The sequence below is a fragment of the Megascapheus bottae genome, chromosome 27 (genome assembly GCF_031878675.1).
Source record: "Megascapheus bottae isolate mThoBot1 chromosome 27, mThoBot2.hap1, whole genome shotgun sequence".
Taxonomy (NCBI): Eukaryota; Metazoa; Chordata; class Mammalia; order Rodentia; family Geomyidae; genus Megascapheus; species Megascapheus bottae.
Window position 1 is genome coordinate 14,950,619 of NC_143535.1, and position 22,579 is coordinate 14,973,197.

A 22,579-nucleotide genomic window follows, 5' to 3' on the forward strand; every position below is an offset into this window, starting at 1 on the left:
CTGAAGAGGAACCATTATACCTCCTGACTTGATTCAGATTTTCACAGCCTTTTCTGCCCTGGGTAGCTTCAAATCTTTATCCTCAAATCTCAGCCTCCTAAGTAGCTAGGGTTATAAAAGCATGAGCTACCAGGGCCTGGCTATAGTTCTTAATTAGGAAAAAGTACAGTTCAAACATCCATACTTCTAAATAGCTAAAAACAAAAAGGCTGAAAATGTAGCTCAGCGATAGAGTGCTCGATTAGAATGTTGGAGGCCCTAGGTTTGAGCTCCCGTTTTAGGAGGGAAAAAAGGCAAATAGTACAATAGTCATGAAATGATTATTATTTGGAAATAGAAAAAGTAATTTCTTCAGGGAAAAAAAGCATGTCACCAGCAGAAATTAAAATGAAAAGACTCTCTAAACAAGTACTTTATAATAGTCTGTAGACGAAAGGGGCAGAGACAGAAGTACAAACTGCCCGTGCCTTCTGTCATCAGTGAGTAGAGTGCTGCCTGTGGCCGGAAAGGGGTGTTTTCACATAGGATTCTAGCCTTTGTTTATTTGGATAGGTGAGGCCCCTCCTGTGTTTCCAGAGTCCTCGTGACCATTGGTTGCTTCTTTTTTGCCTGAGGATATCTAGAACACTGTTCATCAATCTCATGCTCAGTTTTATCTTAGGAGTGCTTTACAAAATTTGGAGTGAAAATGTTTAATTTGCCTTTTTCTCTTGTTGCACATTTCTCAACAATAGGAACATCAATTTGCACGGAGATCCTTTTTCTCTTTGTGGAATGCAAAGCAAACATGATCTTTTGATATTTTATACTGATTTAAAATGTGATTTAGTTGATAGAACCAAGCTGAGCTTTAATACATTTGGACCTTTTCCTAATGTTATGGGTTTTCTTAGGTTGAGAGAACTATGAAGAAAAGGTTGATGTTAAGATTTAAAAAAAATTTTTTTTAGGGTTCCAGAAATAAGTTTATTACTTTGTTTTCCAGCACAAATGGTATAGCACTTTGGTCTTTGTTTTGCTTTAAGCTCCTTTGGAGAAGTATCAGAATCCAGTATTTGCCATCCCCGCCCCTATGAAAGTTAACAGCCTAGAAACATGTTGCCTAGTGACAGCTGACCACAACGCTCACCACATAGACTTTGCGCATGCTCACCTCTATAGGAGGCTCCAATCCTCATATGCGTTGCTTTTTCAGGAAGCTGCTTCCAAGCCTAAAAACTAAGAAACCCCGAGAACTTGTGCTGGTGATTGGAACAGGCATCAGTGCTGCAGTTGCACCTCAGGTTCCAGCCCTGAAATCCTGGAAGGGATTAATCCAGGCTTTACTGGATGCTGCCATTGATTTTGATCTTCTAGAAGATGAGGAAAGCAAAAAGTTTCAGAAATGTCTCCATGAAGATAAGAACCTTGTCCACGTTGCCCATGACCTTATTCAGAAACTCTCTCCTGTGAGTACTCCCCTGTGTGCCATGGCCTTTTGCATTTCCTACATGCTGACTACACCAGGGGCCTTCTTTTATTACTGCTAGATTTGTGCAACCTTTGGCTCTTCTGCACACTATTAAAGGATCCCTTTCAGGGTAATTAACTTGACCTTATTTCTGTGTGTATGTGTGTGTATGTGAGATCAGACTTTCATATGTACAAAATTAGTACTCATTTCCACTGTATTGGATTTTTTTTGTGTTCACTACTGCAAAGTAGAAGCCTTGGCATCTCAGAAAGATTGGAGATAATTTATATTAAGCAAAATGAGTTTTTAATGTTATTTTTAGGATGATAATTCATCTTGTTGTATCAAACTAAAGTAGACAAAGGACTCAAATATCTTGCTTTGCCTTAAATTATTGAAAATTAGCCAGGAACTGGTGGCTCATGCCTGTAATCCTACTGAGGAGGCTGAGGTCTAGGGATCCTGACTCAAAGCTAGCTTAGGCAGATAAATCTGAGAGGCTCTTATTTCCAGTTAACCATCAAAAAGCTAGAAGTGGATCTGTGGCTCAAGTGGTAGAGTGCCAGACTTGGAGAAAAATTTGCTAATGGACAGCCTCCAAATCTTAGTTCAGGCCCTACTACTGTAAAAAACAAAAACAACGTGAATTCAGTTGTGGTGGAAGAGGTGGTTGATACACACTTGTATTCCCAATGCAGCTGGGAGGCCAAGGAAGGAGGAAAATGAATTCTAATTCATCAATGAATATGTAACTCATTTTCAATGACCCTACTGCAGTAAAATAATATTTTTATTAAAATAATTATTTTCTAAAACAAAAATGAGTAAAAGAAATGAGGGACTGGGAGTTTGGCCTAATGGTACAGTGCTTGCCTAGCATGCATGAAGACCTGGGTCCAAATCCTCAGTACCACATACATAGAAAAAGCCTAAAGTAGTACTGTGGCTGAAGTGGTAGAGCTCTAGCCTTAAGAAAGCCCAAGGACAGTGCTCAGGCCCTGAGTTCAAAGCCAGTACTGACCAAAAAAGAAAGAAGGAAGAGGAAGAGGAGGAGGAGGCGGGGGAGGAAAAAGAAGAAAGGAGGAGGAGGAAGAAGAAAGAAGGAGGAGGAAGAATGGATGTTGGTGGCTCACACCTGTAATCATAGCTATGAGGAGGCTGAATCCAGGAGGCTCAAAGTTTGAGCCAGCTCAGGCAGAAAAGTTCGAGAGTCCATCTCCAATTAGCCAACAATGCCAAACTGAAGGCATGGATCAAGTAATAGAGCAGTAGCGATGAGCAAGAAAGTGCCTGATAGCACAAGGCCTGAGTACAAGCCCTAATTACTGTTGCACATACATACACACACACACAAACAAATGTTTTTAGTGAAAAAAGAGCTCAGGTAAAAGCTGGAATAATCATCCATGAATTTTGCCTCAAGACGATTACCAATGTGCAGTGGAAATGCTTTATCTTTTTGTTGGCACTGAGGTTTAGGCTCCAGGCCTCATGCTCATTAGGTCCTCCGTCACTGATCCACACCTCCAGCCATTAAGGGTGGCCTTAAGTTCACTACCTCTTGCCCCGTCTGTCAGGTCTTTGCTAGTGAGGGGTGTAATAATGATGGCATGGTTGGCTCCACCGTCTTGTCTTAGTAAAAACACCAGATTTTAACCACTGTTGCCTTTGCACCATTGATGTAAATGTCAACACAGTTTAGTAAAAAACAAGTATTGTGAACATTATTTTTTCCCCTATAACCCTTGTCAACATTATTATGAAAATAGTTTTGACTTTGTAGACACCCTCCACAATTCTACACAGGTCGTGTGGAGATAGATACAGGAGGTCTGTGGGCTCATATCAAGAAAACAGTGAAATCCAGCTATCAACAGTAATATGGACGCTTAACTGGCCTATCTATTGGTCCAGTTTCATGTAATAGAGAAGTAATGTTATGGATTTAGGGCAAAGAGCTTGAGTGTCTGAATCAGAAAGATCCTGCCATTTAAATATATTGGAACTCTGGGCAAATCACCTGACCTTCTACCATTTGGTTTGTACCTGTAGACCTGGATAGGGCTGGGGAACTATAACTGTACTAGAACACTAGTCACCTTTTTGGATCAGACACTGGTTTTATTTGAAAAAATGATAGGAGTGTCCAAAGTAAGTGCACTAGAAACCTCGGGGAAAGAGCCAGGAGGCTTTTGTTTGCTTTTCTCTTTTTCTGTGTGGGGCTAGAAAGATGAGCTAGTACAGGACGAAGGAAATGAAACTGAAGGCTTGGAACTCAGGGCTGTTGGCAGTGAGTGGGAAAGGTCCTCAGAAGTTGCGTGGGAGTTGGGCACTTCCTTTTGACCTCTGCCCTTCTGCTTATGTTTTCATTCCTTTGACCATTCTTTCTGAGACTACTGGTGGGAAATATGAGTTCTAGGATCACGTGCCCTAAGAAAAACACTTCAAATCTGAGGAAATCAATGCTACTGAAAAAGATTCATTCCTTCCTATTTATGTTAATGTTAGAGATCGAGTGAGTTATGGAACTATTAATAAAAGATATGGAGCTAAGGCCGGGAGTGGTGTCTCATGCCTGTAATCCCAGCTACTCAGGAGGCTGAGATCTGAGGGTCAAGGTTCAAAGCTAGTCCTGGCATTAAAAATCCATGAGACTCTTTTTCTCCAATTAATCACCAGAAAACCGGAAGTGGTGCTGTGGTTCAAGGGGTAGAGTGGTAGCTGAAGACAGTTCCCAGGCCCAGAGTTCAAGCCCCATGATCAACACACACACATACGCACACACACACACACACACACACACACACACACACGATGCGTAACTAAAATGAGTGCTCCAAGCCTTTGTATTTCTTTTCTTAGAAAAAAGAAAATGTATTCTATGTATTCTATACTCATGACTACCTTTGTCTCCCCAGGCCTCTTTATCTGTGTTCTGAGTAATAAGACTGATGTTGAAACAGTGTGTGTATATGAGTCAGGTACAAAATGCTTATAAAACAGGTTCTTTCTAGGAAGAACGGGAAAATCATTATATTGAATTTGAAACTTAATTTTGCTTTGGGGTCTTTTTTTGGAGGGAGGGCACACTCAGGGCTGCTAGTTATGCACTCTACCGCTTGAGACATACCTCCAGCTCAATTTTGCTTTTCTAAATAGATTAAGACACATTGATAACATTTAAAAAAATGCAGAGAGGTTAACTCTGTTGAGACATCTTGCTCCACCCATGCTTTTGTAGTTATTTGTCCATCTCTGGTTCCCATACCTACCTGCCATAAATTATTGTGTGTGTGTGTGTGTGTGTGTGTGTGTGTGTGTGTGTGTGTATGTATGTCTTAATCCTTCTAGTGTTTCTATTTACAGATGTAAGCAGGAGGGCTTTAATTAATCTTCCCTTACCGTCTGTATCTCCCCACTCAAAAAGATAGAACTATTTTATATATTTTATTTAACAGCAGTATTCAGAAGGGTGAAACAGGAAAATGCATAAATAGGCCATTTGCAGTTGTACAAATCATAGTGTATACCAATTGAGGTTACTACATCAACACAAGATGGATGATACAGTCTTATGAGATCACTGTAGTATGTATGGTCTGTTGTTGGCCAGAACATTATATAACACATGACTTAGTTACATACATTCATAATCTAAAAAAGCAGTTATTTCACTTACACTGTATATTAAAAAATGGTTCATTTCAGGCTATGTATAGTGACTCATGCTGTAATCCTAGTTACTTAGGAAGGTAAGATGAGGAGGATTGCAACTCAAAGCTAGCTCAAGCATCACAGTCAATAAAAGCGAGGCACAGTGGTACATGTCTCTCCTCATAGCTCTGTGGAAAGCATAAATCAAGAGATTACAGTATGTGAAAGAAAGACCTACTTGCCTAAGATGGAATAGTATCAGTCACTTACTCTTATAGATATTTTGCACAGCATGTATTATCCCATTTTTTTATTGCAATCCTGTGAAAATGATCATGTTTATCCTTTAAGCACAAAATATTGTTCAAATTTTTTTTATTACTGTATCTAAAACAAATCACCTACCAAAACACTCTATATAAATTTGTTCCCTTTCAAATTCTTTCCTAGCGTACCAGTAATGTTCGGTCTACATTTTTCAAAGACTGTTTATATGAAGTATTTGATGACCTGGAGTCAAAGATGGAAGATTCAGGAAAACAGCTACTGCAATCAGTTCTCCACTTGATGGAAAATGGGGCCCTAGTACTAACTACAAATTTTGATAATCTCCTGGAACTATATGCAGCAGATCAGGGAAAACAGCTTGAGTCCCTTGACCTTACTGATGAGAAAAAGGTAAGAGCACAGAGCACTATCTCCTCTGAGCTATTGGGTTACATCTTCATCAGAAAAGTTGCTTGCTGGGCAGGAAGCATGGCCTACTGGTAATATGCTTGCCTAGCATGCATAAAGCCCTGGGTTCAGTTCTCTGGAACCATATACAGATAAAGCTGGAAGTAGTACTGTGGCTCCAGTGGCAGAGTGTTAGCCTTGAGCAAAAAGTGTCCAAGGACAATGCCCAGGCCCTGAGTTCAAGCCCCAGGACTGGGGGAAAAAAAAAAAAGCTGCTTGCTATGTTGGTATTCGTGTAGCACAGGAAAAGAAGTGTCATTTCCTTGAGTTTTGTGGGTGTGGGTTTGTTTGTTTTAGATAAAATCAATATACAGTACAGTAAAAATGCATAAATCTTACAAATGTGCATCTGTGAGTTTTAACAGCTCCCTCTACTTTTAAAGGCAAAATTAGGGGAAATTGTTTAGAATGTTTTCTAGAAACTTTATGGTGGTTGGAAAAGCAAGTTCTATACATGACAGTTTGAGGGTTGAGATTGGCCTTCAGTGGAAATAGTAGAAGACTTTTCTAAAAGTAGTCTGTGCTATACCTAAACCATCTTTTTGTCAGCTGTACAAGATGAGTCCTTAATTTTTATTCTGTACTTTGTTTTCAGCCTGCATTTGTGTCCACTGAGTAGATAAGTGATTCACCCATTGGCATTCATAGCTACAGTCCTCCCTCTGCCCCACTACTACCTAAAATATCAGTTCTGTGGTTTGGCTGGCAAGGAAGCCAGGGGTGTGGGGAGGCAGAGGAAGAAAGAGGAATTGTGCCAGTACTTGGAGCTTAAGCTCAGGCATTTTCCCTTAGCTTTTTTTGTTCAAGACAAGCATTCTACCACTTGAGCCAATGCTCCATTGTGAACATTTTGGTCATTAATTAGAGATAAGAGTCTCTTGGACTTCCCTGCTTGGTGTTGGCTTTGAACCATAATCTTCAGACCTCAGTTCCAGAGTATCTAGGATTATAGACATGAGCCATCAGCACCTGGCTATGGAAACTGGTTTTTAAAGGGGACTGGAGTTTAGAGAAATGATGCCATGAACACTGTTTTTGAACCACTCCCTCATCCTCTCATAAATCTCAGCTATGGCTTCAGAGAAGCCCTTTGGACATCCTCTTCAAGTTGGACTTCACTTTTTGGTCTATTTCCATATCTGCTTCCATCAAAGCACTTAGTTCCTGCAGGTTTTACCTTGACTATTCATCTGATTGCTAACTTACCACACTGGAATAACAATTGTACTTAGGTACAATGTCAGTCTACCTTCCTTTTCTGCCTCAGACAGTACCTAGGACATAGTGGGTGCTCGGTAAATATTTCCTGAATGTTAATGGTTGCACAGAATTCAAAACCTAGTAACCATTTCTAATACTGTCTTCAAAGATTAAATCAGATCTTGTTGGCATCAGAACCATGTAGGTTTTCCAAAGTGAAAGATATTCGAGTTCTGGTGTTTTTCTTCTCATTTCCAGAATTTGCTTCGTGTTTATAGCCCACATTAGGAGCAATGTAGCAGTCATTTCTAAAGCTGCTGACTGGATCTTAAACCAATGTGTAGTAGTACTCAAACTTTAATATGGAAATGTACATGACTCAGTTTTTACTTCGTAGTGAAACAGACCCTTGGCAAGAGGATGTGAATTTCTCTGCTGAGCAGCTGTCATTTAAACCTGCTCCATAGTTTCTAACATGATGACTTTACCACCTGCTGCTCACTGCTTGTTCTCTCCACATGTTTGTCTTCACAAGAGTCAGCAAGGGCTCTAACCTCTGTACTGTTTTTTTGTTTTGTTTTGCTAGTCCTGGGGCTTGAACTCAGGGCCTACACTGTTCTTGGACACATTTTGCTCAAGGGTAGCGTTCTGCCACTTGAGCCACAGTGCCACTTCTGGCTTTTTCTGTGTATGTGGTTCCAGAGAATCGAACCCAGGACTTCATGCATGCTAGGTGAGCATATTACCACTAGGCCATGCTCCTGGCCTCTGTACTGGTCTTTGGACACTTCTCCCACCATTTAATTTCAGTGATGATTTTTTTTTCTTTTTTCTTTTCTTTTTTTTTTTTAGTTCAAGATGTGAAATTTGCTCATAGTTTTACTGTTTTTGTTTGTGTGTGTGCAGTCCTGGGTCTTGAACTCAGGGCCTAAGCACTGTCCCTAAGCTTCTTTTTACTCAAGGCTAGCACTCTACCACTTGAGCCACAGTGCCGCTTCTGATCGTTTCTGTGTAGTTTATTGGAAATACAAGTCTCATAGACTTTCTTGCCCAGGCTAGCTTCAAACCACAGCCCTCAGATCTTAACCTCCTGCACAGCAAGGATTTCAAATGTGAGCCACCAGTACCTGGCTGGTCTCTACTCTTCTTGGCTCCATTTTTTATAATCCATGTCTTATTTCTCCAGAGTGCCCTGTCTCCAGCCACTAGGAAAATGGAACTGTAAAATGTAGGTGACTGTTACAACACTGTCATCTAATGAATGTTCCTCATTTGTAGCCTTTTTGGTTCCTCAGAGGTATCTGATGGGATTTTTTCCAATCTCTTCTATTGCTGTACAAGAAACACCTCTGAAACTTGAGAGCTTATTAAAATAACAAATACTTCTCTGGCTCTGATCCCTGAAGAAGTGAGTTGATAAGCTGAGCTCAGCAGCCCAGCTGACCAGTTCCTGGGCTGTCGTGTGGCATATTCACATGGGTGGGATTGCCTGGTGGCTAGTCTGGGGCTGCTTGGTAGAAGATAGCCTACCTTCTGTGTCTATGCAGGCAATAGGCTAAGCCTTCTAGCAGGCTAGCCTGGGCTTTTTCACAGGATAGCCTGATTCCAAAAGCAGCAAAGAGGAAATAGGGCTGAACCAGCACTTTTCTAGGTTCTCTTTGTGTCCTATTTGCTAATGTCCTGTGGCCAAAACAAGCCATGGTGGCTAACTTGGAGTTACTGTGAAAAGTAATGGCACACAAGCCTGGAGCCATCACTGAAGCAGTCATCCAGAACTTCTCTTATTTACCATCACAGGGCCTCTGTTACTCTGGTTGTTAACGTTCAGAGGATAAGTTATCAGAGTTCCAGCCATCATTCCTGACAGTCATACTGGAATGGAAACTTAAGCCACAAGTGTTGTGTTGTGGTCCTTTGATATGAACCTGGAGAGTTGACCGCAAGTCTGGTCCTTAAGCCTCTTGCCCACTGTGACCCAAAGTAGATGCTCACCCTGCCATCCTGTTTGAGTTGTGTGTGTATTGTGCAGGTCATGGAATGGGCTCAGGAGAAGCGGAAGTTGAGTGTGTTACACATCCATGGTGTCTATACCAACCCTAGTGGCATTGTCCTCCATCCAGCTGGATATCAGAATGTACTCAGGAACACTGAAGTTATGGTGAGTGGTGCTGAGCTAGTTGGGATGGGGATTCTCTCCTGGAGGCATGGCTGAACATATGAGAAGTCTTCAAGGAGAATATTATGTTTTCATTATCCAGAGACTGGAAAGTCATAGTGGTACAACAGCTGTAATCCCAGTACTCTGGAGGCAAAGGCAAGAGTATCATAAGATCAAGATCAGCCTGATCTATGGGATGAATCAGGCCAGGCTGTGCTCTTAGCCTGTGGATGTGCATGCCATCCAAGGAAACACAGAACTTCCCTGCAGGAGTCACGCACAGGTCTCCATGTATGTGATGCATCACTGACACCATGATCGCAGATGAAAAGTACATTACCTTTTTTTTTCTTAATAACTCTGCCCAAAACAATTTAGGAAGCTGTTTACAAACCAGTACTAGAGTCTGTATACCAAAGAGATTTCATGTAAGTAGCACAATAAGGTCTATTCACACTTACCTGCTCAGTGGAAATAACTGAAAAATAAACTAGCTAGGGTGATTAAATGGAGCTTTTCTGGGCCTTAGAGGCAGTTTACATATAGCTAGCATGTTACTACTTGAGCCACATCTCCACCTCTGGCTTTTGGCTTAATTGAAAAATAAGTGTTTTTTCAGATGATGGTGATTCACACTGTAATCCTACATATCAGGAGGCTGAGATCTGAAGGTAGTGGTTTGAAGCCAGCTTCTGAGACTCATCTCCAGTAAAATACCAAAGAAGTTGGAAGTGGAGTTATGGTTCAAGTGGTAGAGTGCCAGCCTTTGGCAAAAGAAGCTTAGTAATAGTGCCCAGGCCCTGAGTTCAGACCCCAGGACTGGCACCAAAAAAACCCAACCAAACAAACAAATTTAAGCATCTCTTGAATGTATGTATCTAGAATGGCTTTGAACCTTAATTTTCAGATTGCCAGCCTCCTGAGTAGCTAGGATTATGGCGTGAATCCCTGGTCCCCAACTCATCTCTGTAGTAGTTAGGATTACAGGCAGGCACCATCTGTGTCATGCTCTACCTGTTTAAGTCTCGGTTAACTGACCAGCATATTCTACTAAATGTAGCAATTGTAGACAATTTTGGGGTTTCAGGAACAAAAATTTTGTATCTGTCTTCAATGTCATTAATATGTTTCTTTTCATTTAAGAGAGAGATCCAGAAACTTTATGAAAACAAGTCCTTTCTTTTCTTGGGCTGTGGCTGGACTGTGGATGACACCACTTTCCAGGCCCTCTTTCTGGAGGCTGTCAAGCATAAATCTGACTTAGAACATTTCATGCTGGTCCGGAGAGGAGATGTTGATGAGTTCAAGAAGCTTCGAGAAAACATGCTGGACAAGGGGATTAAGGTCATCTCCTATGGAAATGACTATGCTGACCTTCCGGAATATTTCAAGCGGCTGACAAGTGAGATCTCCACAAGAGGTAGATCAGGTAAGGTGTATTGTGAGACTGAGGGATCAGAGGACAGCAGCCCTCTGTCTTTTAGAGGAAAACCATTCCCAAATGAGGAATGGAGCCAGGCACTGGTGCCTCACACATGTAATCCTAGCTATTGAAGAGGCTTGAGATGTGAAGCCCACACTTGCCAGGCACTGGTGGCAAACGTCCATAATCTTAGTTATTCAAGAGGTTGAGATCTGAGGATTAAAGTTTGATGTCAAACTGGGCAGAAAAGTCTATGTGACACTCTTCAGTTAATTACCAAAAATCTGGAAGTGGAGCTGGCTCAAGTGGTAGAGTTCTAGCACACTCTACCACTCTTTTGTGTTAGCACAAAAGCTCAGGGTCAGCACCTAGGCCATGAGTTCAAACCTCAAGACCAGCATACACACAAGAAATTTAACACTAAATTGGATGTGGCATGCACCAGATACCCAGCTTATAACAGAGGCTTGGGGATGGAACATGGCTTGAATCAGGAGCTCAAAACTAGCCTGGGAGCCAGCCACTGCGGCTCACGCCTATAATCCTAATTACTCAGGAGGCTGAGATGTGAGGATCACAGTTCAAAGCCAGCCCAGGCAATAAAGTCCATAAGACTCTTGTCTCCAGTTAACCACCAGAAAACTGGAAGTGGTGCTGTGGCTCAAAGGGTAGGGTGGTAGCCTTGAGCTGAATAGCTCAGGGACAGCGCCCAGGCCCAGAGATCAAGTCCCATGACCAAAAAGAAAAAACAACAAAAAACAGCCTGGGTAACATTGTGGGACCTTGGCTCAAAAAAACAAAACAAACTTAAGTGGAATAAAGCCCAGATATAGGGAATGGATATTCTGACTCACCTACCTAGTTCTAAAGAAATTCTGCTACTGCTATTGACCACAGAATAACTTAGTATTTTCATTGCCAGTCTGATCACATCTAAAGTTTAGACAGTACATTCTCTGGTTTCTTTTCTGAATCAGATGGTTTCCAGTAGGATTCTCTAGTGAAAATTTCCCCAAGCACAAGACTGTGCTTTGGGGGAGACCCATTCCTGAGCACCCTCAAATAACCATGGTGCAGATTGTCTGCTTACCTGCACATGCTTAGGAAACCTGTAGTGAGGCAAATCTTTTGAGTGGTCTCTTACGGAAACTATTACTGAGCTTGCTAGAGTATACTTCTGTTATCCTTCAGTTTTCCAGACCCTTCCAGGGTTTCATACATTTTACAAGTTCTGGCTTCATTAAACCAGACAGACATACCCAAGCTCTGCATATTTTGATCTCAGTTCTGACATTTTTCTGCCCAGGAAAGATGCTACAATTTAAACAACAAAATCTTTCTTCTCAGCTGCTCTGTTGTGGTTTTTTTTTTTTTTTTTTTTTTTTTTTTGCCAGTCCTGGGCTTGAGCTCAGGGCCTGAGCACTGTCCTTGGACTTTCTCAAGGCTAGAACTCTACTGCTTGAGCCTCAGCACCACTTCCGGCTTTTTCTATATATGTGGTACCAAGGAATCGAACCCGGGTCTTCGTGCATGCTAGGCAAGCACTTTAACCACTAGGCCAAATTCCCGGCCCCTCTGTTGTGTTTTATCTTAACACAAACATGAGTGCTGTAGAGTAGAACAGATTTGTGGCCTTGCTGGATGGAAATCATCATTCACTAAGGTGTTTCAGATAAAGATTTACAATATGACCAAAGAGCTTGTCAGAATGTTCAATTGGGGACCAGGAGTGCTTGCTCACTCCTGTAGTCCCACCTACTCAGGAGGCAGAGATTAATTTCAGTTCTAGGTTATCTCAGGCAAAACTAGTGAGACCTCACCTCAATCAGTAAGCCAAGTATAGTGATATACACGTGTGATCCCAGTGATTTAGAATGTGGTCTGAGACTGGCATTGGAAAAAAAAAAAAAACAGACCTTGCCAAAAACAATGAAGCAAAAAGATCAGGGGTAAAGTACCTGCCTATCAAGAAAGGATTAGGGAGAAAAACAAGGCAGCTGTTCCTTTTTTTTTTTTTTTTTTTTTTGCCAGTCCTGGGCTTGAGCTCAGGGCCTGAGCACTGTCCTTGGACTTTCTCAAGGCTAGAACTCTACCACTTGAGCCTCAGCACCACTGCTGACTTTTTTCTATGTATGCGGTACTGAGGAATTGAACCTGGGTCTTCATGCATGCTAGGCAAGCTCTCTACCACTAGGCCAAACTCCCAGCCCAAGGCAGCTGTTTTTATATACAACCTTTCATCTTTGATTACATTTGAGTCTCTGAAGTTATATACTGAAAAGAAGGTAGTATTTTTCTGTTGGTCTACTTTTTTTTTTTCCTCCAGTTGTGGGACTTGAACTCTGGGCTGGGTGTTGTTCCTGAGCTCTTCAGCTCAAGGCTACCTCCCTATCCCTTGTGCCACAGCACCACTTCTGGTTTTCTAGTGGTTAATTGGAGATAGAAGGCTCACAGACTTCGATGCCCAGGCTGGCTTTGAACTGAGATCCTCAGATCTCAACCTCCTGAATAACGAGGATTACAGGCATGAGCCACTGCGCCCAGCTCTTCTTCTTCTTCTTTTTTTGGCAGTTCTAGGGTTTGAACACAGGGCTTTAGGCTTGCTAGTTTGGTTTCTTTCACTTGATCCATATCCCCCCAAGCCCTTTTCTCCTTTGGTTATTTTTCAGATAGGGATTTTTGTTGGTTCTGCCTGAAGCCAACTTTAGATTGAGATCTGCCTCTACCCATGGTTCCACATGTAGCTGGAATTACAGGCCTGTTCCTCATACCTGGCCTGTATGGTTTTGGGTTTTTTTTTTTCCTAATGAAGTAGTACATTGTACAATTTTCTACACTAGTAGAAAGCATTCAGTAACAACTTTTTTTCTTGAAGGGGCATGTTAATCCTGGAGTTTGAGCTTGGGGCACTGTCTCTGGGCTCCTTGGCTCAAGGCTAGTAGTACTCTATCCCTTAAGCCACAGCTCCACTTCTGGCTTTTAAGTGAAAAACTGGAGATAAGAATCTCAGACTTTCCTGAAGAGCTGGCTTCAAACTGTGATCCTCAGATCTCAGCTTTATAAGTAGCTAGGATTACATGTTTCCTACATAGCTGTTTGTCTCAGTGTTATCTGAGATTTTTTTTGCTATTATGTAAGTATCCAGTAGTCTTTACTGCCCAGCACAGGAACCAGAGGCCACACATTTCTAATGAGCACTTGAAATGCAGCTAGTGTAACTGGGGAGCAGAATAACTTAAAGCCAAGTAACTACAGATGGCAAGTGAGAGCTGGGAGTTTGGCCCAGTGTTTGCCTAGCACGCACAAAGACCCGGCTTCCATTCCTTAGTACCACATACATTGAAAAGGCCAGAAGTGGTGCTGTGGGTCAAGTGGTAGAGCTCTAGCCTTGAGAAAGCCCAGGAACAGTGCTCAGGCCCTGAGTTCAAGCCCCAGGACTGGCAAAATAAAAAGCAAATAGCAAGTGATACCATATCACAGCAAATACCCTAATCCATTTCCTGGAGTTATCTGCTACTTTTCACTCTTCTTGAATTTTCTCATTCTCATCCCTGATTTGGGGTTATTTTTACCTTGTTTTGTGTTTTTGTTCTACTTGGTAAAAACTACCCAGTAACAATAGACATATTAAAATATTTATACATAATCTTGTGGGCTAGTGGCTGCATGACTGTAATCCCAGCCACCAGAGGCTGAGACTGGAAGACCATTAAGTTTGAGCCCAAGCTGAGGACTTGCAAAGACAAATCTAAATAAAATAAAAAATTCAAGCATCCTTAGTACAGTAAGAATCTAACTGGTTCTGTCACTATTCCATGTGACAGTCTGAAGACTATTTACTCCCCCACCTCATCTGTCATTCCTAAATGTCACTCTTTAGTCATACCCTGTGCTCTTGGTTCACTTAGTTGGTTTTCAGTTTTTGCTTTTAATATTTCTAGGTTTCCAGCCTAATATCTGATATATTCTGTGTTTGGCAGGAATGGTGAGAGAAGGCCAGTTGAATGGTTCCTCTGCAGCACACAGTGAAATCAGAGGTATATATTTCTTCTTCTTTTAGCAGTCTGTCCAGTTTTCCTGAACTCTATTAAGACCAGGGGGCATGACATAGTGACCTCTCCCACCTTCTAAGACCCTGTTCCTGTCAAGTCTATTCCAAGATTCCTAGAATCTCCCATCATGGTTTCTAAAGGGCAGAAACTATGGGTTTTCAGCTTCAAATACATAAAACTGCTATGTGAAGCTCCGTTCTCACTCTCCACCTTTTCCATCTCTCCACAGGCTGTAGTACATGAGCAGCTAGGCATCACCATCACACCGTGCTATAAGGCCCTCCTGTGGACAGTGTTTAACCTGCAAATGTCCAAGAACCCAACACAGCTCCCAGGAAGCACCAGTACCCAGAAGCTGAGAAGTTTGGGGGAAGGCGGGGGGGGGAGTGTTTCATCTTTTCTATCATGCCAGCTGGTTCTCTGCCACCTGGTTCAATTTGAGAATACCTATGTGACATCAGGACCCAACGCAGTTCCCACCCGCCCCAGGCTGGATATGCGTGTGCACACCACAGAGCAGACCACACGGCAGCACTGCAGGAGGGACTGGGGGAGCTGGAAGTCATGGCGTCAAGCAGTCTCTTGTTGCAGTTTTGTACTCTACTTGGTTTTTCATTAAGCTTAATGGCTTTTTTAAAACATGACTTGAAGCTCTAGTTTTCTAGATCTTTTACAGTATACAGTATTTTACATAACTGAGCTGTATTAAAAGCTTGTTCGTTTACTTGTCAGGGCCCTGGTTCTACTTGAGAGTTACTGTAAAAAACAAATACAAAAAAACCCTCCCAGCTTGTGTCAAGGTACTAAGAAGCTTAATTTTTATAATCCAATAACTTCCAAGACCTCAGAGGCAGTTTACTTATGAAATTTATTTTCTTATATAAATTATGTATTTCTCTGGGCAGACAGCCTTCACCTTATTGCACTAATAGCACATCTGTAATACCAAGCTACAGGACAAGAGGTTTGTATTCTTCCACATAGCACTTGTCTACCAGGCACTGGAGGAGAGCGGGCTGAGGGAAAGCCAGGACCCACTCAGGAGGCCAAGGGTGGGCGAGGGGGTGGACAACAGCTGCCCTCCGGACAGTTACCTTTCTCCAGGAAGGGGAACATGCAAAGTTTACACCTGGGTCCTGGGAGCAGGGCAGAGTGGAGAGGCTAAGCCCGATGTAACACTGCAGCTCGGTTCCCACAGTTTCCAAAGGAAGCAGGGACTCGCCATTCACTTACATGTGACAAACTTACTTGGGCCTAGCCAATGCTCTGGGAAACAATAGGGTAGGGGCATCGTCGGATTTCAAATTAGCAGCAATTAAGAACAGGCCACATTGGCACAGTGAGGTGGGCATCATCTTGGCACCAGGGACCTGAATGATGTGTGCCCTAGGAAAGGTGCCACTCAACACCCAGAGCTGGCTCTGGAAGAGTCTTTTAACCTAATGTAGCTGGGACTTCAAAACTGCTCCTTAGTTCAGATGCTCTCTGGCCACTGTAATTAGCAAAGCTCTGGGTACTGGGTCTTCCAAACATTGGTCAAAGCTATAATGAGACTGAGTTTGAAGGCAGAGTGAAGGGGATGCCTAAGCAGGAGCAGGGCAAGTGGGCAGTGACTGTAGCATGATTAGGCCCTCCTTGCAGGTAGAGGCTAGGCTCAACAGGGAGTAAGTAGGAGGAGCTGGAAAGCCCTGCAGCTCCCTTACTCTGCCATACATAGTACTACACCGAAGACAAGTTGCTCACATACTCGAAAGCACATTCTTGATACAGGAACAAGGACTTGGGGGAAGCGGCGATTTGGTATTAGTAAAGAGCCACATTAAGCCTTCATGAGGGCAGCCACCACAGCCTTGGCATTAAGACTGCGTAGGTCACAGTAGGTCTGGCCAGTGCCCACAAAGACGATGGGTTTGCTTGTGATGTAAGTCATAGAAATAGCAGCTCCCACCTGAAGTGGAGAAAGAGGACAGCCAATCAAACGAAGCCTCCTAGACCCCATCTCGCTAAAAGGAAACTGCGGAGCCCACCTAACCCCAAAGGCCTCAAAGCCCATCCTCCAGTCTTGCCATCTGCACTAGCACATTTACCTTGTCGTCAATGGTGTCGAATTTGGTAAGGACAATGCCATCAATGAGCCGAGGGGTCTGAGCCATAGAATGGTCAGCCAGAGCTCTGTTGAACTTGACCTAAGAGGGAAAAAAAGTGTTAAGTACAAGGACTACTAGCTTGCCAGAGTTTAAGTTGTAAGAGAAGAAGGCCCAAGCCCTCACCAGCTGGTCCACGGCCTCGTTGCCCACTAAGGCCTCCCCCACAAACAGCACCAAGTCAGGTGTATTGACGGTAATGAGTTTTGCCAGTGCGGTCATTAGGGGGGCATTGTCCTGCATGCGACCAGCTGTGTCCACCAGCACCACGTCAAAGCCTTGGTTACGTGCTAGAGAGGGGAAAAAAACAGTCAATTCGAAACACCCAACAGTCCCTGATGCTCGCTGCCAGCTTCCTCTCAAGAAATCCCCATCTGGCCAAGTGAAAAGCCCATCTGTTTACTTGTTAGTCTCTGGATTCAGTTACAAGGTAATATGAGGAAAAAAACCTGTCCTATTCTTGGCCACCACCAGAAACATTTAGAGAAAGCACAGAAGTAGGATAAAAGTGACTGAATTCTGGCCTCTGGCTAGGATCTATCCGCTCTACCTATAACTATACAAACCACACAAGTAACTGATTCTGATTTCCCTAGTTCGAGTCTGAACCTCTGCAAATTACAAGGAGGCAAAGACCCATCAGCCTCCACCCTCCCGGTGCACGGTACCAAAGGCAATGGCTTCCATGGCAATGCCAGCAGCATCCTTGCCGTAGCCCTTTTCAAACAACTGAACCATGGTGCGGCCACCATGCTTCTCAGGGGGGTGCAGGGCAGTCAGACGTCGGGTGTGGGTACGCAGCTGCTCCACGGCCCCAGCACGAAATGTATCACAGGCAGCAATGAGGACACTGAACCCATTCTCTAACAGCCAGAAGGAAATCTGAAAGAGTTAAGAGGAAACGATCACCTGGAGCCAGGGCTTACAAGACACCGAGAGTGAAGACATGCCAGTGACAGGCTGGAAATGGCACTGACCTTGGCAAGATTAGTAGACTTCCCCACTCCATTCACACCACAGAAGGTGACGACGTAAGGGCGCTGGCGACGCTGGGCATCCATGATATCCCGGAGCATGTCTACACGACGCTGTGGCTGCAGGATCTGCACCAGCGACTCCTGTAGAGCTTGCTTGACTGTGGAAGTCACCGCTGCAAGGGGAGGTGAGACAAACACAGCCATGAAGCCTAGGAATGCTCAAAATCCTCTACACATTTCAGACCAAGGGAACTACAACTAAGAACCCAAATTCCATTGTTCTAAGCACTTTTTATTTTTTTGGTACTACAAAGCTGATGTACAAAGGGGTTACAGTTATATAATACAGATACATTTCTGGGTCACTCCTTTCTCTCCTCCCCCCATGCCCCCCCCAATTTTCCCTCCCATCCTCACCCACAAGTTGCACCGTTCATTTTCAACATAATGTCTAGTGAGTACCACTGCTGCCTTTGCTCGCTCCATTTGTCCCTCCATTTCTGTGCCCGCTCCACCCTCCCAAAGACAGATAAATGAACAAGTGACAAAAAGTACAAAAACAGCATCAAGGAAACAACCTTGTTTCCATTTTCTGGAGATAATTTCAATAAATCTATTTTATATGAATAGAGGCACAGAGGCATTGAACTTTTATGGTCCTCTCCAAAAGAGGAGTACCTTTCTTTGTTCTCACCATGTGTGGAGGCCTACAGTCCTGTATAATTTACTATGTCCCAGTGTATACTAGATCTCATTTCTGCATATGAGAGAAAACATGTGCCATTTGTCTCTCTGAGTCTGGATTACCTCACTTAACATGATTTATTCTAGGTCCTCTTCTAAGCACTTTTTAAAGTACTAATTCATTTCATCTTCCTAAATAATCCCTAAGACCTTGGTTAAGTAACAGAAGTATAGATATGAAGGGAAGTCATGTTACCAAAAAGAAGGGGGTCTCTGGGAGTGATCTCTTTATATATAAGCACATTTGGGCTGACAGGGGTACTCACTGCTGAAAGTTCCCATCACCTTCCCTTCCAGCTTGCTGGCAACAGAATCACAGAGCTGGACAGCAATATCTGCAGCCACATTCTTAGCTGAGAAGCAAGGAACAAGGTGTGAGTTCTGTGTCGACAGCGGCGGGTTCTTATCATACAGCTAAGAAACAAGCTTCTACTGCTCACGTGACTATGACAGCATAGTCATCAGAACTTACTGATGAGGGGAAAAGAAGAAAACTTACCAATGAGATGATCACGCATCTTGTCCAGCACAGATTCCATGTCTTCACGACTCAAGCTCTTAGAACCCACAAGGCCCTTCAGCATCCCAAACATGCCACCCAGCGTCCCCTTGGTGGAACTGCAGGCACAGGAGAGACCACACACACAGAAAGTCAGCAGGCAAGAGTTACGACATCAATTCTGCAGCCACAGATACCACTCCTAGTAAGCCCCATACCTGGGTTTGGTGGAGTTTTGGGTGGCCCCTTCATCATCCGAACTGCTGCAATCCAAATCTTGAAGCTGCCCCCCAGGCCCAGTCCCTCGAATCTACAGAATGTAGGCAAAGAGACAAGGATTGGAACACTACTGGCTGCAAGAGTAAAAGGTCTTGCAGAAATCTAGGTTATTACTCTTTTGGTCTCTACTTTTCCCAGTTTCCAATGACCTTCCTTCTGCCCCTTGTTGCCTCTTACCAAGTTGATATCCTCAGACAGGGCAGCCTCCGGGGTTCCATTGGTGGTGGGAGTGCTATAATCCAAGACTTCCTTGTTACCACTACCACCAAGTTCCCATACCCGGGGTGCTTTCTTGCCCTTTTCCTTTGGAGCATCTGACTTCGTGGACTTGCTGATGAAACATGCCACAGGACAAAGAATTATGGTGGAGAAGTCAGAAAGAAAGTAAGTGAGGAACAGCTCCCCGGCTCCCAATACGCTCATGAAAGCTGGAAAGCTCACCTGGATTTATCGATACCCCTCCCATGCTTCTGAATGAACTCTTCCCTCTTTCGGCGGATCAGCTCCTCTTTGGAAAGTTCTCCATTCTCAGGCCCCGCTGGGAGACCTGACTTTTCTGCAGGAGCTGCTTTGCTGGTAGTCAAAGGACCATCAGAACCTGTTACAAGAAATATCATTAAAGGAAAAAAAAACAAAAGAAAAGAGAGACCAAATCCCAACCAACTAGACAATGGCTATAATTCTTCCAAATTTAGAGGAAACATGCGTCAAACATCTTAGGGATCATAAGGTCTGAGGATGATAAGGTGGTGACAACCAGACTCAAAGAAAGGCCTGCAATGACCAAAGGAAGGAGCGCCTCAACTCTTAATGCCGTAATGCCTTTTTGCCCTGGCATATCTAAGGACTTCTAACACACCTTCCTTTTTGGACCCTTTTTTTTTGTTGTTCTTTGCTTTTTCCTTGGGCTTTTCCCCCCGTGTTTCAATCATGGATCTCACAGGTTTCTTGGCCTTTTCAGAGTCTTCAAATTTCTTCATGGTAGCGGGAGCACGGATCTTACTGCTCTCCTCCGCTTCCCTAAAGGCAAAAAAAAAAAAAAAGAGTATGTTGATACCATGCAAGAAGAAAGGTCCCACATACCAGAAGGATGATCAGAACTGGGCAGAAAATCAGAAGTAACTTTAATCCTGCTTTACTTTTTTTTTTTTGGCAAGTGCTGGGTCATGAACTCAGGGCCTGAGTGATATCACTCACCATTTGAGCCATAACTCCCCTTCCAGCTTTTTGGTGATTAATTGAAGAGTATTATTGGCTTAGCCAGATGCAGTGGCTTACTCCTATAATCCTAGCTACTCACGAGGCTGAGATCTGAGGATCTTGGTTCAAAACCAGCCCGGACACTAAAGACCTGAGACTCTTATCTCCAATTAACTGCTAGAAAACTGGAAGTGGTGCTGAGGCTCAAGGCACAGGGCAGAATCCTTGAGCTGAAGAGCTCAGGGACAACGCCCAGGCCCTGGGGTAGGATGGTAGCCTTGAGCTGAGGAACTCAGGGACAGCATCCAGGCCTAGAGTCCAAGCCCAGTGACCGACCAAAAAAAAGAATATCATGGACTTTACTGCCATGGCTGGCTTCAAACTGTGTTCTCAGATTTCGGTCTCCTGAGTAGCTGGGATTACAGGCATGAGCCACCAACAACTGGCTCACTTTACTATACTACTCCTGAACCACTTTCAGGAAGGGAATACTCAGGAAGAGAGTTCATCGCATCATGAGAATCAATTTTGCAGAGCAAAGATCTCTCACCGAAGGAGTCGCAGGAAGTCATTTTGGAAATCAAATGTGCCATTCAATAGACTTAAAGCACTCTGTTGTTGGATCTCTGTGCGGTACTTGTCCCGAAACAGCCGGTGTACATCATCTATCAACTTGTCTACATACGTCAGTGTTAGGATCTTCTGAAAACCAACCTGTTTAGAGAAGGAAACAGAGCCAACAGATCTGTTTACATGTCAGCCTACAATGGAGGGAAGCCAACTCAACCTAGTCTTCCAGAGAGGCTCAGCCACCTGGCAGGTTTCCCTGTTACAGAGAGGCAGCCAAGCTCTCTGCCTGGCTCAAAAGTTCCTTCCTTTGCCCTTACCACCTTCCTAGCTTTCTCAGCCTCTTCACATATGCAGTACCATTACCAACATTTTAAATCGTTCTTTCTTGATCACTGCTTCTCTAACCCCTACTTACCACAAACACCAGCTCAAACTGATTGTCCAATTTATACTTGAGTGTGAGGGCCTCATGAGTAAAGGAGTTATTACCTCCTCGTTCCTGGTGGGAGGAAGAAAAGAGTGTCTCAGTATTCAAGTCATCCCCATCCGTTCCAGATGTGAGTCACTCAAGGAGGATTGATTAAGAACTGACCACTCCCCTCAAAGTCCCTACCACAGGAGGATGCTATAGAAAGCATTTCTCTCTAGCATTCCATCATCCAGAAGGGGTGACCAAACAAATGAAGGGAAGGGGGAAAAGTTGAGAGGAAAGGACAAGACACCGTGGGAACTGGAAGGGAAACAAACCAACACATACACAGTCAGATCAACCACCAGCTGGGTACTATTTAGTTTTTTAAAGGGGTCTTCCCAACCATCTCCGACTTGAGACAACAACAAAAATCAAGCTGGGGATTGGGGGATGGGGTGGGAGAGGAAAATCCCCAAAGATGCCGGGTGGGGGGTTGGGGAGGGAGGAGACGTCGCAAAGTTGCAGACACGGGGGGGGGGGGAGAAAGTGGATTATCAGTGACAGGGGGAGCAGCAAGGGCAGGAAGGGGGGCGCAGGGTGATTAGTAGAAGGAGGACCGTGGACCGAATAAAGGGAAGGAAAAAAAAGAAGAAAGAAAAAATGAAAAGCTGGGAGTTCTGATCCCGCGGGGGGGTGGTACCTGCAGCAGCACGGAACGAATCAACGCGTTAACGGGCCCGGTGCAAGAGTCGCTCACGCCCTGGAAGCACCAGAGCACGAGTCCGCCCTTGGAGAAGATGGTGAAGAAGTCGAGCATGGCGGCTGCGGGTGAGGAGTTGGGGCTGGCGCCGCCGGGGACTGGAGCCGCGATCGCCGCCGCTTCCTGCTGCGCCAAGCTCGAGACACGTCACACCGGCGGCCCCGGAAACCGGCGCAGCCGCACTTCCGCTCTCAGCCGCCGAGTCCTCCCCCGTCCACTGGGGACGCGCAAGAGTGACGCAGAACACCAGCAGGCCAATCGCGCATGGGGGCGGAGACGTCCTGGAGAGGTAACAGCCAATAGCGTGGAGAGGCGGGGT

The 22,579-nt window shown here is 44.1% G+C and overlaps 2 protein-coding genes across 5 annotated transcripts in view; one reads left to right on the forward strand and one right to left on the reverse strand.

Annotated features, from left to right (window-relative positions):
- Positions 1 to 15,406, forward strand: part of Siral1 (SIR2 antiphage like 1) — a 33,169-nt gene extending 17,763 nt beyond the window's left edge. For all 4 annotated transcript variants that reach the window (XM_090319686.1, XM_090319682.1, XM_090319681.1 and 1 more), the window contains 6 exons: positions 1,196 to 1,448; positions 5,558 to 5,785; positions 9,072 to 9,200; positions 10,344 to 10,629; positions 14,604 to 14,660; positions 14,905 to 15,406. In XM_090319686.1, the coding sequence (XP_090175812.1) occupies positions 1,196 to 1,448; positions 5,558 to 5,785; positions 9,072 to 9,200; positions 10,344 to 10,629; positions 14,604 to 14,660; positions 14,905 to 14,918 (967 nt within the window). In that variant the 3' untranslated portion in view covers positions 14,919 to 15,406. The remainder of the gene's footprint in view (positions 1 to 1,195; positions 1,449 to 5,557; positions 5,786 to 9,071; positions 9,201 to 10,343; positions 10,630 to 14,603; positions 14,661 to 14,904) is intronic.
- A 118-nt stretch (positions 15,407 to 15,524) lies between these two features.
- Positions 15,525 to 22,423, reverse strand: Srpra (SRP receptor subunit alpha). The gene is made up of 14 exons (XM_090319680.1): positions 22,201 to 22,423; positions 21,504 to 21,587; positions 21,069 to 21,232; positions 20,178 to 20,338; positions 19,760 to 19,916; positions 19,496 to 19,649; positions 19,258 to 19,349; positions 19,040 to 19,158; positions 18,807 to 18,893; positions 17,797 to 17,969; positions 17,488 to 17,701; positions 16,946 to 17,109; positions 16,763 to 16,861; positions 15,525 to 16,623 (listed from the first exon to the last, which is right to left on the reverse strand). Exons 1-14 carry the CDS (start codon positions 22,315 to 22,317, stop codon positions 16,495 to 16,497), a joined length of 1,914 nt encoding a protein of 637 aa, XP_090175806.1. The 5' UTR covers positions 22,318 to 22,423; the 3' UTR covers positions 15,525 to 16,494.
- Between the last annotated feature and the right edge of the window lie 156 nt (positions 22,424 to 22,579).

Coding starts and splice junctions, on each gene's coding strand:
- Srpra (XM_090319680.1), bottom strand. CDS start 22,317: ATGCTCGACTTCTTCACCATCTTCTCCAAGGGCGGACTCGTGCTCTGG. Junction 19,350..19,495: donor TGTCTGAGGATATCAACTTG/GTAAGAGGCAAC, acceptor TACATTCTGTAG/ATTCGAGGGACTGGGCCTGG. Junction 19,159..19,257: donor CAAAACTCCACCAAACCCAG/GTATGGGGCTTA, acceptor CTGTGCCTGCAG/TTCCACCAAGGGGACGCTGG.